Raw genomic sequence first — 13,488 nt, forward strand, 5'->3', positions numbered from 1 at the left:
GCCTGGTGTGCTGCAGTCCATGGGGTCACAAAGAGTTGGACACAACTTAGTGACTGAATAACAATCTTTGGCAAAAAGAGCAAAGGCAATACAATGGAGCAAAGACAGTCTTTTTAACAAACGATGTTGGAACAACTGGACATCTACATGCAAAAAAAAAAAATGAATTTAGACACAACTCTTACACCCTTCACAAAATTAACTTAAAATGGATCACAGACCTCAGTGTAGAATACAAAAATATAAAACTCTTAGATTACGTAGGAAAAACCTAGATGGTCTTGGGAATGGTGATGACTTTTTAGATACAACATCAAAATCACGATCCATTAAAGAAATAATGGGTAATCTGGACTTCATTAAAAAAAGGTCAAAGACCTTAACAGACACCTCACCAAAGAAGATATACAAATGGCAAATAAGTGGAAATGCAAATTAAAACAATATACCACTATACAACTGTTAGAATGGCCAGAATCTGGAACACTAACACCACCAAATATTGAGCAACAGGAATTTTCATTTTTGATGAAAGTGCAAAATGCTATAGTCACTTCAGAAGACAGGTTTTCAGTTTCTTACAACACTATGCATACTCTATACAATATGGTATTATCTTCTGTTCTGAATGATGCACTTCATGGAAATGAGACATCTGTAAATGACTGTGTGGATTGAACTTTAATCCCTATGCACTCAAGACACATTTATTGAATGAGTGAAAAATACTAATACTATTATTACTCATCTGTAGAAATGTTAGTGATTCTCACCTGAATCATGAATGTTAATGTATTGACACACCAAAATAAAATTTGTCTAAGACTCTTAAAAAAAAGACTATACACATACTCTTAAGGTATGATTCGGCAGTCCTACTCCTTGGTATTTACCTGAAGGGGTTGAAAACTCATGTCTACACAAAAGCCTTTGCTAGCTCTGTGAAGCTCCTCTTGTGTGTAGGTTTTTTAACATGTATAATTATTCATTCTTAGTTGAGTGGGTCTTTGTTGCTGTGCTTGCTTTTCCCTAGTTGCAGAGAGCGGGGGCTCTTCTTTGTTGCACTGCAAGGGCTCCTCATTGTGGTGGCTTCTCTTGTTGCACGGGCTCCAGGGCCCACGGGCTTCAGTTGCAGCGTGTGGGTTCAGTGGTTGTGGTCCCTGAGCTCTAGAGCAAGGCTTAGTAGTTGTGGTGCAGGGCTTAGATGCTCCATGGCATGTGGGATCCTCCTGGACCAGGGATCAAACCTGTGTCTCCTGCACTGGCAGGTAGATTCTTTACCACCGCCAGGGAAGCCCTGCATGTAGTTTTGTTGGGACTAGAAGGGGAAATTTTAAAAGACTGTGGGTGTGGCAGACAGTGCCTGCTTTGATGGTGGCTGGTATTAGAGGAGGGAGGGTCTAGATGGAGGATATGGAGCAGTAGGAGCTGCTGAAAGGATGCCATCCTTAAACAGACTAACTGAGGCCAAGGATGTGATCCAGGACCAGGCAGAGCACAAGCCAAGTAGGGAGCAGATGTGGGGTCTTTCTGGTGTTGGGTCCTGATTGAGGTTGGGCAGAGCTGGGAAAGAAGATTTTTTGCTTGCTCTTATTCACATTTTATTCTCCCTTGAAACCAACTGAAATGGAGAGAAGAATAGGTTGGAGAAAAATAACAAGTTAATTAGGAAAGGAACTGTGCTGTTAAGTTACACAGGACTTTTGTCCAAGTAGCATTCCTCCTTTGCATCCTCTCCTCAGACCCACGGGGAAGGGTCCCAAGTCAGCAGAAAGCTTTGGCAGAGGGATTCCTCAGGCTTTGCCATAATCTTAGCACGTTTAATCAGATGGGTCAAATGTGAAACTAATTTGGAAAGCAATAATTTATTCTCTTGATCCAAGCTGATGGTTTTATAATAATATTCACATGACCTGGGATAATTTAAAGGTAATTTGAAGTTATTTCCTCAAGTAGAATCTTTATAGTAGAATACTTTCTGCTGAAAACATAAGAAACTATATATACTTATATTGTCTACTTATGTTGGAAATTAATAGCAACTGCTGAAAAAAATGATTTCAGTACCTGTTAGATTTCAGCATTAAAATCTATTTAAAGTACTGTTCCATCACAGGTTGAACTGCCAAATAGACACTTCTTTCTGATTGGCTTGAAATGCATTTTTCTTTGAGCTAAGATGTACATGCTATGCTCATGTATAAGTACCTCCCATTGCCTTTGACTATTTTTCTTAATGGAAATCTTTTTTTTCCATTATATTTATTTATGTCATTTAATCAATTCTTCTACCAACTAGAAAAAAGATTTATTTTAAATGGAAGTGGTACATATAAGTAGTATATGTACAGGTTAAAAAAAGTTAGAAAATTCAAAAGACTATAAACATGAAAAACTTCTCTCTATAATCATACTATCCAGAAGTAATTGCTTTTATTATTGTATATCCGTTTAGGAATTTTTGTGTGCCCAGTAGCACAGTCTATAAAAACATAAAAGTGTACTCCTATTGTACATACTGCTTTATAGTGTTCTTTTTTCTACTTTACATTAGATTGTAGACATTTTTGTTCATTCATATAGATTACATTGTTACTTTTAATAGCTGGATAAAAATTATGGCTGTACCATTTTTTAAACAGTTTTTCTACTGATGGTCATTATTTAAGTTTGTGATTTTTTTTAGAGTCACATGAGTAGATTGGGAAAGATTTCCATGAAGTGTTGTTTAGTCAAAAAAGCAAGATGCAAAACTGTACTTATAATATGATTTCATGTTAGTCAAACAGTAAAATAAACTGTATTTTGTGTCAGTTGTAGAAAATAAGTGTGCAAAAAATAAGGAGGATGTAATTCAAGGATACATCTGGGGTATATGTCCTAGATGGGCTTCCCAGGGGGCGCTAGTGGTAAAGAACCCGCTAGCGATTGCAGGAGACTTAAGAGACGCAGGTTCAATCCCAGGGTTGGGAAGATCCTAGATACCAGGTATATAGAAAGGGTACTGCTATGGGTGGAAAAAGAAGAAAAAGGGATTGAGGGATGCAAACTCAAAAGTAAAAAAAAAAACATCACTATGTGCTACTATACTTTTTGTTAAATTATGGATAAGGGTAGGCACATGTTTAAGTGAATTTATAAGTTTTCCTGTGCTTAAAAATAAAATGAAAAAAAAAGGTGAATATAATGGATCCAAGGTTGATGCCTAATGACCCCAGATATAACCACTTTTAAAAATAAAATCAGCCATTAAGAAGTTTTTTACTCTTATAAATGAGACTTTATAAACATGTTTGCATATATCTTTGCACACTCATTGACTTATTCCCCATAATAAATTCCTAGGAGCACCATTGCTTGGGCAAAAGGGTGTTTTAAGGGTTTGATATATATTTAGTCACTTGTTAGTTAGGTTTACCTGTTTGTATTTTCATCAGCAGTTTATGAGAATGCCTGTTTCTTCACAAGTTCATTGATGCTAAGTACTTTCAATCTTTTAAATCATTGCTTATGTGCTTCCCTGTGGCTCAGAGGTTAAAGCGTCTGCCTCCAATGCAGGAGACCCGGGTTCGATCCCTGGGTCGGGAAGATCCCCTGGAGGAGGAAGTGGTAACCCACTCCAGTATTCTTGCCTGGAGAATACCATGGACAGAGAAGCCTGGTAGACTACAGTCCACGGGGTCACAAAGAGTCGGACACCACTGAGCAACTTCACTTTCACTTTTACTTTATGTGATATAATTAAATAGGATCTTGCTGTTTTAATTTAATTTTCTTTGGTTATGTTATGTTCATTATCTTTTCATATGATTCTTACAAGTTTTACTTTTTGTTTTCTGACTGTCCTTTACTCATTTTTCTGTGGCTATTTAACTGTCTTATTGATTCACAAGGGCATTTTACATAGAAAGACTTAACTCTTAATCATATATGTTGCAAAACCTATTGATAGGTATTAAGTGATTATATCAGGTTTCAATTTTTAAAATAATTTTCCTTTTTAGGGCAGATCCATATACTTTTCCTCCTCCTCCAACTAAGTACCTGCCCATTCCTTCGAAGTACATGGTGGGCACTCAGACTGATTATCGGGATGCTGAAGTTCAAACAGACCCGTATTCTCCAGAATATGTAGTATGTCAGGATTCCATCCCTGAGCTCCTGACCCTGGCTACTCTCACTTGGGGTGAGTTGGAAATTCTTTTGAATATTTGCAGATGACAGTCCTGATGACCACGCATGCTATCGAGTTCTTGGAAATGACACACACAGAGACAACTATGGTTTAAAGCATTGCTATTTAAAGTGTCTTGCTCAGTAGAGCTACTTCATAGACTCATACATGTTCTGATAGATTTGTTCAAAAAGAGATACGCCATTATCATTGTAAGACACTTCTTGTCCTTTTTCCCTGAAGCTGAAGTTACATTTAGACTTAATTTTGTGGTTCCTTTGCTGACGACTCACCTCCCTCTTCTGTTTCTCTCAGTGAATCAGCTCCTTTCCACTGAGAAATTTATATTCTTTATTTACACATAAATTTTTTTTGAGTATATAATACTGAATGCATATTCCAACATGTAATATGCATGACATATGCATATTCCAACAAGAAATAATATTATCTTATAATATGCATCATGCATATTGTAAATATAGCAATAATATGCATTTTGCATTTTCCAACAAGTAATAATATCCTCTTACTTTGCTAAAATATCTTGGGATTTATCAAGGCTCTCTTATATACTTTATTTGATAATTTAGATGATTTCTTTTGATATTATATCTGAAATGCTCAGAAATTCACTCTCAGAGTATAGAAATTCACTCTGGTCTAGGCCTTTATAATGTGAAACTATAAATATTAATAAGAGAAGGGGCCTTTAGAAATTGTTAGAAATTACCTTATTAAACTCATTTGATGGTGCCTAGGAGAAGGAAATGGTAACCCACTCCAGTATTCTTGCCTGGAGAATCCCAGGGACAGAGGAGCCTAGTGGGCTGCTGTCGATGGGATTGCACAGAGTCGGACACGACTGAAGCGACTTAGCAGCAGCAGCAGCAGGAAGCTGAGAACCAGAGAGACTGATTCCTTGAAGATCATGGAAATACTTAGTACATTGTAATTTTTATTAAAATGAGGTTACTTTTGTTTCCCCAATGTAATGAATTGTAATCAAATCTGTGTTAGTAGCAACAAGGATGGTCATGTCTGAGTTCTAGTTCTGATTCTTGTTTCTTGGCTCACTTCTTGGATCCAGATTAAGCATTCTTTACACCCACAGTTTAAAGCAGAGACTCTACCTTAAGTCTAGATGACAGACTCAGAGTATGCTGAAATCTTTCCCTCTCCTTTGCACACACAGAAAACATAATTATGAAAATTAATAACCACACTTAAAATCAAGGAAGGAAATCAATCGTTTAGCAGTGAAGACTTCTTCCTAAAAGGGAATCTGTGATGATGAGCAGGGACTCTGAATGGTGAGGAGCCAGACCTGATTAAACTAAAGGAGGGAGAAGCTTCTCTCCTGCCCACGGGTAGAACTGAAGCTCAGTGCCTGCCAGTCTCAGCCAGGGACTCCTACCTGCGGCCTTGAGCTTCACCTCTTGGTGTGGGAAGGGCTTAGCTTTGAGCTGCAGAAGGACTGGAGCCACGCCCTGGAACACAAGAGGTTTAGGTAGGGGCTCAGAAATGCTTCACTTGGTAAAGACCAAATTGGAGCCCTGCCCTGGCAGCTCTGGGGTTGAAGTGTCAATAAAAAGCCCCATGAGTCAGGCCTACCTCCTCGTTGGTGAGGTCCTGGGTAAAAGTTTAAACGGATGCCTACATATTATGTGTGTAGACATTTAAATATTATAAATCAGGCTACTGTCTGTTAGATAAAGTACATTCTATATTTTTCACAAATCTTTATAAAAAGCTGAAAGGACAAGTGTACATTTAAAATTCTTAGACTCCTTGGGATTGCACGCTGGCATGTGGCAGCAGTGGGAGAGGCTGCCTGGTGGCTGGCCCTTTCTCTGCCTCTGTTCTTCATCATGAGGGCTTGTTGTGCATGCCTGTGATTGCCTCTCCTGTCCTGCTGTTCCATTTTCTGTCTAGACATCCTTGCAAACAGCTGCTATGTGGCCACCCCTTGGGCTTAAGGGTGAACAAACAGCAGCATGTAGTCTGCCCTCGGGAGTCTGAATCCTGCGAAGTGGCCCATGTAGATTTTGGAAGTGGGTTTGGGACCATTTACACAAGGAATTCCAGGCTCCCTAAGAGATGGAGTACCTCCAGGTGGGCATTCTGTAGTAGCTTTAAAGTGCTGTGGGAAAATAACCCAAATCTAGAATTCTTAAACCAGCCAAACTCTTACTCGGGAGAGAAGGTGAAATAAAGACACTTTCATAGGACAGAACATTTCAGAGGTCTATCTCATAGGATATTGTAAACACTAATTAAATTCATTTATGTAGTATGCTTAGGCCAGTGCCTAGTATGGAAATAACCATTGTATAAATGTTAGCTATGGATCTGAATAAGGGAAGAATAAAAGGACATCCTTGAACATACTTCCAAGTTCAGTCACTCAGTCCTGTCCAACTCTTTGCAGCCCCATGGACTGCAGCACGCCAGGCCTCCCTGTCTATCACCAACTCCTGGAGCTTACTCAAACTCATGTCCATTGAGTCTGTGATGCCATCCAGCCATCTCATCCTCTATCATCCCCTTCTCCTCCTGCCTTCAATCTTTCCCAGCATCAGGGTCTTTTCCAGTGAGTCAGCTCTTCACATCAGGTGGCCAAGATATTGGAGTTTCAGCTTCAGCATCAGTCCTTCCAATGAATATTCAGGACTGATTTCCTTTAGGAAGGACTGGTTGGATCTCCTTGCAGTCCAAGGGACTCTCAAGAGTCTTCTCCAACACCACAGTTCAAAAGCATTAATTCTTCAGCGCTCAGCTTTCTTTATAGTCCAACTCTCACATCCATACATGACTACTGGAAAAACCATAGCTTTGACTAGATGTTCCTTTGTTGGCAAAGTAATGTCTCTGCTTTTTAATATTCTATCTAGGTTGGTCATGACTTTTCTTCCAAGGAGTAAGTGTCTTTTAATTTCATGGCTGCAGTCACCATCTGCATTAATTTTGGAGCCCCCCAAAATGAAGTCTCTCACTGTTTCCACTGTTTCCCCTTCTATTTGCCATGAAATAATGGGACCAGATGCCATGATCTTAGCTTTCTGAATGTTGAGTGTTAAGCCAGCTTTTTTCATTATCCTCTTTTACTTTCACCAAGAGGCTCTTTAGTTCTTCTTCACTTTCTGCCATAAGGGTGGTATCATCTGCATATCTGAGGTTATTGATATTTTTCCCAGCAGTCTTGATTCCAGCCTGTGTTTCATCCAGTCCAGCGTTTCTCATGATGTACTCTGCATAAAAGTTAAATAAGCAGGGTGACAATATACAGCCTTGATGTACTCCTTTCCCTATTTGGAACCAATCTGTTGTTCCATGTCCAGTTCTAACTGTTGCTTCTTGACCTGCATACAGACTTCTCAGGAGGCAGGTCAGGTGTTCTGGCATTCCCATCTTTTGAAGAATTTTCCACAGTTTGTTGTGATCCACACAGTCAAAGGCTTTGGCATAGTCAATAAAGCAGAAGTAGATGTTTTTCTGGAACTCTCTTGCTTTTTCTATGATACAACAGATGTTGGCAATTTGATCTCTGGTTCTTTTGCCTTTTCTAAATCCAGCTTAAACATCTGGAATTTCATGGTTCACATACTGTTGAAGCCTGGCTTGGAGAATTTTGAGCATTACTTTACTAGCGTGTGAGATGAGTGCAGTTGTGGGGTAGTTTGAGCATTCTTTGGCATTGCCTTTCTTAGGGATTGGAATGAAAACTGACCTTTTCCAGTCCTGTGGCCACTGCTGAGTTTTGTTCAATATGCCAAATATGCTGGCATATTGAGTGCAGCACTTTCACAGCATCATCTTTTAGGATTTGAAATAGCTCAACTGGAATTGCATCACCTCCACTAGCTTTGTTCATAGTGATGCTTCCCAAGGACCACTTGACTTCACATTCCGTGAGTGATCACAACATTGTGATTATCTGGTCGTGAAGATCTTTTTTGTATAGTTCTTCTGTGTATTCTTGCCACCTCATCTTAATATCTTCTGCTTCTTTTAGGTCCATACCATTTCTGTCCTTTATTGTGCCCATCTTTGCATGAAATGTTCCCTTGGTATGTTGAATTTTCTTGAAGAGATCTCTAGTCTTTCCCATTGTATTGTTTTCCTCTATTTCTTTGCACTGATCACTGAGGAAGGTTTTCTTATCTCTCCTAGCTATTCTTTGGAACTCTGCATTCAAATGGGTATATCTTTCCTTTTCTCCTTTGCCTTTTGCCTGTCTTCTTTTCATAGCTGTTTGTAAAGCCTCCTCAGACAGTCATTTTGCTTTTTTGCATTTCTTGGGGATGGTCTTGATTTCTGTCTCCTGTACAATGTCCCAAAGCCTCCATCCATGGTTCTTCAGGCACTCTGTCTATCAGATCTAATACTTGAATCTATTTGTTGCTTCCACCGAATAGTCATAAGGGATTTGATTTAGGTCATACCTGAATGATCTAATGGTTTTTCCCTAGTTTCTTCAATTTAAGTCTGAATTTGGCAATAAGGAGTTCATGATCTGAGCCACAGTCAGCTCCCAGTCTTGTGTGTGCTGACTGTATAGAGCCTCTCCATCTTTGGCTGCAAAGAATATAATTAATCTGATTTCAGTATGGACCATCTGGTGATGTCCATGTGTAGAGTCTTCTCTTGTGTTGTTGGAAGAGTGTGTTTGCTATGACCAGTGCATTCTCTTGGCAAAACCCTGCTTCATTCTCTACTCCAAGGCCAAATTTGCCCATTACTCCAGGTATTTCTTGACTTCCTACTGTTGCATTCCAGTCCCCTATAATGAAAAGGACAGCTTTTTTGGGTGTTAGTTCCAGAAGGTCTTGTAGGTCTTCATGTATGCATGCATGCTAAGTCACTTCAGTCATGCCTGACTCTTTGTGACCCTATGGATTGTAGCCTGCCAGGCTATCTTGTCCAAGGGATTCTCTAGGCAAGAATACTTGAGTGGGTTGCCACTCCCTCCTCTGGGGGATCCTCCAGAACCAGGGATCGAACCTTCGTCTCTTGCATCTCCTGCATTGGGAGGTGGGTTCTTTACCATTAGCACCACCTGGGAAGCCATAGGTATTCATAGAACCTTTCAACTCAGCCTCCTTGGCATTAGTGGTTGGGGCATAGACTTGGATTACTATGATGTTGAATGGTTTGCCTTGCAAACAAACTGAGAAAATGCTGTCATTTTTGTGACTGGACCCAAGTACTGCATTTCAGACTCTTTTGTTGACTATGAGGACTACTCCATTTCTCCTAAGGGATTCTTGCCCACAGTAGTAGATATAATGGTCTTCTGAATTATATTTGCCTTTCCTGCCCATTTTAGTTCACTGATTCATAAAATGTTGATGTTTACTCTTGCCATCTCCTGTTTGACCACTTCCAATTTATCTTGATTATGGCCTGACATTCCAGGTTCCTATACAGTATTGTTGTTTACAGTGTGAGACTTTACTTTCACCACCAGACATCCGCAACTGGGTGTCGTCTCTGCTTTGGCTCAACCTCTTCATTCCTTCTGGAGCTATTTCTCCACTCTTCTCCAGTAGCATATTGGACACCTACCAATCCAGGGGGTTCATCTTTCAATGTCACATCTCTTTGCTTTTTCGTACTGTTCATGGGGTTCTTGGGTCAAGAATGCTGAAGTGGTTTGTCACCTCCTTCTCCAGTGGACCTCGTTTTGTCATATCTCTCTGCCATAAGCCAGCCGTCTTGCGTGGTCCTATATGGCATGCTTCAAAGTTTCATGGAGTTATACAAGGCCACCATTTTGGTTCATTTTCTGTGATTGTGGCTTCCATTCTGTCTGCCCTCTGATGGATGGGAGTGCATGCTTCCTGATGGGAGGGACTGGCTGTGGGGAAAACTAGGTCTTGCTCTGGTGGGCAGGGCCATGCCCAGTATATGTTTAATCCAGTTTTCTGATGATGGGTGGGGCTGTGCTCCCTCCCTGTAGTTTGGACTGAGGCGGCTCAGTCCTTGAGTTTGCAGTCTCTATGGTGGAGCTATAGGGTCTATGGTAGGGGTAATGGTGACCTCCTCCATAAGGACTTATGCCAGTATGTTGCGCCTCCCAGGACTGTTTCTGTCAATACCTCTGACCCTGTGGCAGGCCACTGTTGACCCATGCCTCTGTAGGAGGCTCCCATACACTCATAGGCAAGTCTGGCTCAGTCTCTTGTGGGGTCAGTGCTCCTTTCTCCTGGGTCCTGGAGCACATATGGTTTTGTCTTTTCCTTCTAAAAGTCTGTTTCCCCAGTGCTGTGGGAGTTTTATAATCAAATCCCACTGACATTCAAAGTCAGATCCCCTGGGGATTCCCAGTCCCTTTTGCCAGGTCCCCAGGTTTGGAAGTCTGTTGTGGGCCCTCGAACTTTCGCAACAGCGTGAGAAATTCTTTGGTATAGCTGTTCTCCAGTTTGTGGATCGCCCGTCCAGCAGCTCTGTAGTGGGGCTAATGGCGACCTCCTCCAAGAGGACTTGTGCCACCTGCCAGGCCTCCCAGCACTGCTACTGCCAGTGCTCCTGTCCCCGTGGGAGGCCACTGCTGACCCATGCCTCTGCAGAAGGCCCTCAAACACTCAGAGGCAGGTCTGGCTCAGTCTCTTGTGGGGATCACTGCTCCTTTCCGTGGGTTTTGGTGCACACAAGATTTTGTTTATGCCCCCCAAGAGTCTCTGGCAGATATGAAGTTTTAAATGTGATTGCACCCCTCCTGCCATCTTGCTGCTTCGCCTTTGTCCTTGGATGTGGAGCAGCTTTTCTTGGTGGTTCCAACATTCTCTTTTTGATGGTTGTTCAGCAGCTAGCTGTGATTTTGGTGTTCTCACAGGAGAAGATGAGCACACGTCCTTCTACTCCGCCAAATTAAATTTGTAGACTCTTTGGGTAGTGTGGACATTTTAACAATATCAATTCTTCCAATCTAAAATGCAAGATATCTTTCCATTTCTTTATGTGGTTTTTGGAGTCCTTCATTAATATTTTATAGTTTTCAGAATATAGGTCTCTCACCTCTTTGGTTAAGTTTGTAGGTATTTTTCTCTTTTTGATGGGATTTTGTTTTATTTTTTCTTTATTATTGTTTTTCTTTAATTTTGTATTGAAATATAGTTGATTTACAATGTTGTATTAATATTTTGTACAATGAGGTGATTCAGTTGTATATATAAACACATTCCTTTTCATATCTTTTCCATCATGGTTTATCACAGGATATTGAATACAGTTCCCTTTGCTATTCAGAAGGATCTTGTCATTTATCCACTGTGTGTATTATCATTTGCATCTAACCTAAAACTCTTGCTCTATCCCTCCCCACTTCCTCTCCCCCTTGACAACCACAAGTCTGTTCTCTGTGAGTCTGTTATGTTTTATAGATAAATTTATTTGTGTCATATTAGATTCCACATACAAGTGATTTCATATAGTATTTGTCTTCCTCTTCCTGACTTAGTTCACTTAGTGTGATAATCTCTAGGTTCATCCATATTGCTGCAAATGGTGGTAGTTTGTTCTTTTTATGGCTGAGTAGTATTCCACTATATATGGACATTTAGGTTCTTTCCATGTTATGGCTATTATGAATAATGCTGCTACGAACAGAGGGTTGCATGTATCTTTTTGAATTGTAGTTTTGTCCTGATATATGCCCAGGAGTAGGATTCCTGGATCGTATGATAATTCCATTTTTAGTGTTCTGAGGAACCTCCATACTGTTTTCCATAATGGCTGCACCGACTACATTCTCACCAACAGTGTGGGAGGGTTAGAAAATAGAATCCAACAACTCATTAAAGAGGTCTTACACCATAGTCAAGTGATGGGATTTTAAGTGGGATTTTTTTTTTTTGCTTTCTCTTTCTGATGGTTCATTATTAGTATATAGAAAAGTGACACGTGACAGTATCTTTAAGAAGATGGCTAACACTTCCCTGATGGTCCAGTGGCTAAAACTCCACACTCCCAATGCAGGGGGCCTGGGTTTGATCCCTGATCAGAGAACTAGAACTCACTGGAAGAAACCCTGAACGCTGAGAAAGGAGGATTCTGAGGGCAGGAGGAGAAGGGGGTGACAGAGGATGAGATGATTGGATGGCAATGCCAACTCAATGGACATGAATTTGAGCAAACTCTGGGAGATAGTGAAGGACAGGTAAGCCTGACATGCTGCAGTCCAAGGGGCAGCAAAGAGTCGGACAAGACTTAGTGTCTGAACAACAACAGAGAACTAGATCCTGCCTGCTGCAACTAAGACCTGGCACAGCCAAATAAATACATTTTAAAAATAAGTTAATAGATGACTTATCGTAACCAAATGGGTTAATCATACAAATTCGAGTTTAGTACAATATCAGAAAACCAACCAATGCATTTTACCATTTTAACAGAAAATATCAGAAAATGCTTCAGTAGATTCAGGAAAAGTAGTTTGATAACATTCGACATGCATTCATGTTGTAAACTCTAAATGTTGGGATCAGAAGGAAATTTTAGTAACTTAATAAAGGTTATCTGAGATAAACATAATACTAAAGGTAAGACTTGAGAAGCTTTATCCTTAAAATCAAGAAAAAGACAGTAATTCCTTTGTCACCACTATTATTTAGCAGTTGAGGGAAGATCCTAGCCCAGAACTTTTTCAACTAGGCTATGACCATCAACCCCAGGGACATTTGGAAACTCCATAATAATGATAAGGAGAATGGGTTGGGTTTGGGGGAGCTAGGCTGGCATGGATACGAAACATCCTGCCCTGCATGGGGCAGACCCATCCAAAAATTGTTTGCCTGATACAGTATTAATAGCATCCTGGTTGAGAAATAATTGAGTTAATGCAGTAAAACAAGAGAAGAAAAATTAGGTATGGGGATTAGAAAGAAGAAGCAAAACTATTTTCACTTGTAGGCAATGCACTCATTTTAAAAATTTAAATGAACAGAACTAAGACTCTCAGTTCAGTAAGGTAGCGTATTGTGAAATCTACATATAATTTTACTTCTTCCTTCCCTGGTAGCACAGATGGTAAAGAATCTGCCTGCAGTACAGGAGACACTGGTTCTATCCCTGAGTCGGGAAGATCCCCTGGAGAAGGGAATGGCAACCCACTGCAGTATTCTTGCCTGGAGAATTCCATGGACAGCCCATGCGATTGCAAGAAGTCAGACATGACTGAGCGACTCGCACTTTCACTTTCTGACTTGGATGCAGTTTTCTCTATTTCTTTCTCCCTCTCTCTCTTTTTTCCCCTAATTTCTCTGGTCAGGGCTTCCAGTACTATGTTGAATAGGAGTGGTGAGAGTGTGCAC

At 40.4% G+C, this 13,488-nt stretch overlaps 1 protein-coding gene across 2 annotated transcripts in view; it reads left to right on the forward strand.

Moving 5' to 3' along the window:
* CFAP91 (cilia and flagella associated protein 91) overlaps positions 1-13,488 on the forward strand; it is a 94,642-nt gene that overhangs the window by 25,839 nt on the left and 55,315 nt on the right. For both annotated transcript variants that reach the window (XM_005905443.2, XM_070369946.1), the window contains exon 6: positions 4,005-4,186. In XM_005905443.2, coding sequence (XP_005905505.2) covers positions 4,005-4,186 — 182 coding nt within the window. The remainder of the gene's footprint in view (positions 1-4,004; positions 4,187-13,488) is intronic.

Source organism: Bos mutus, chromosome 1 (genome assembly GCF_027580195.1).
Source record: "Bos mutus isolate GX-2022 chromosome 1, NWIPB_WYAK_1.1, whole genome shotgun sequence".
Lineage (NCBI taxonomy): Eukaryota > Metazoa > Chordata > Mammalia > Artiodactyla > Bovidae > Bos > Bos mutus.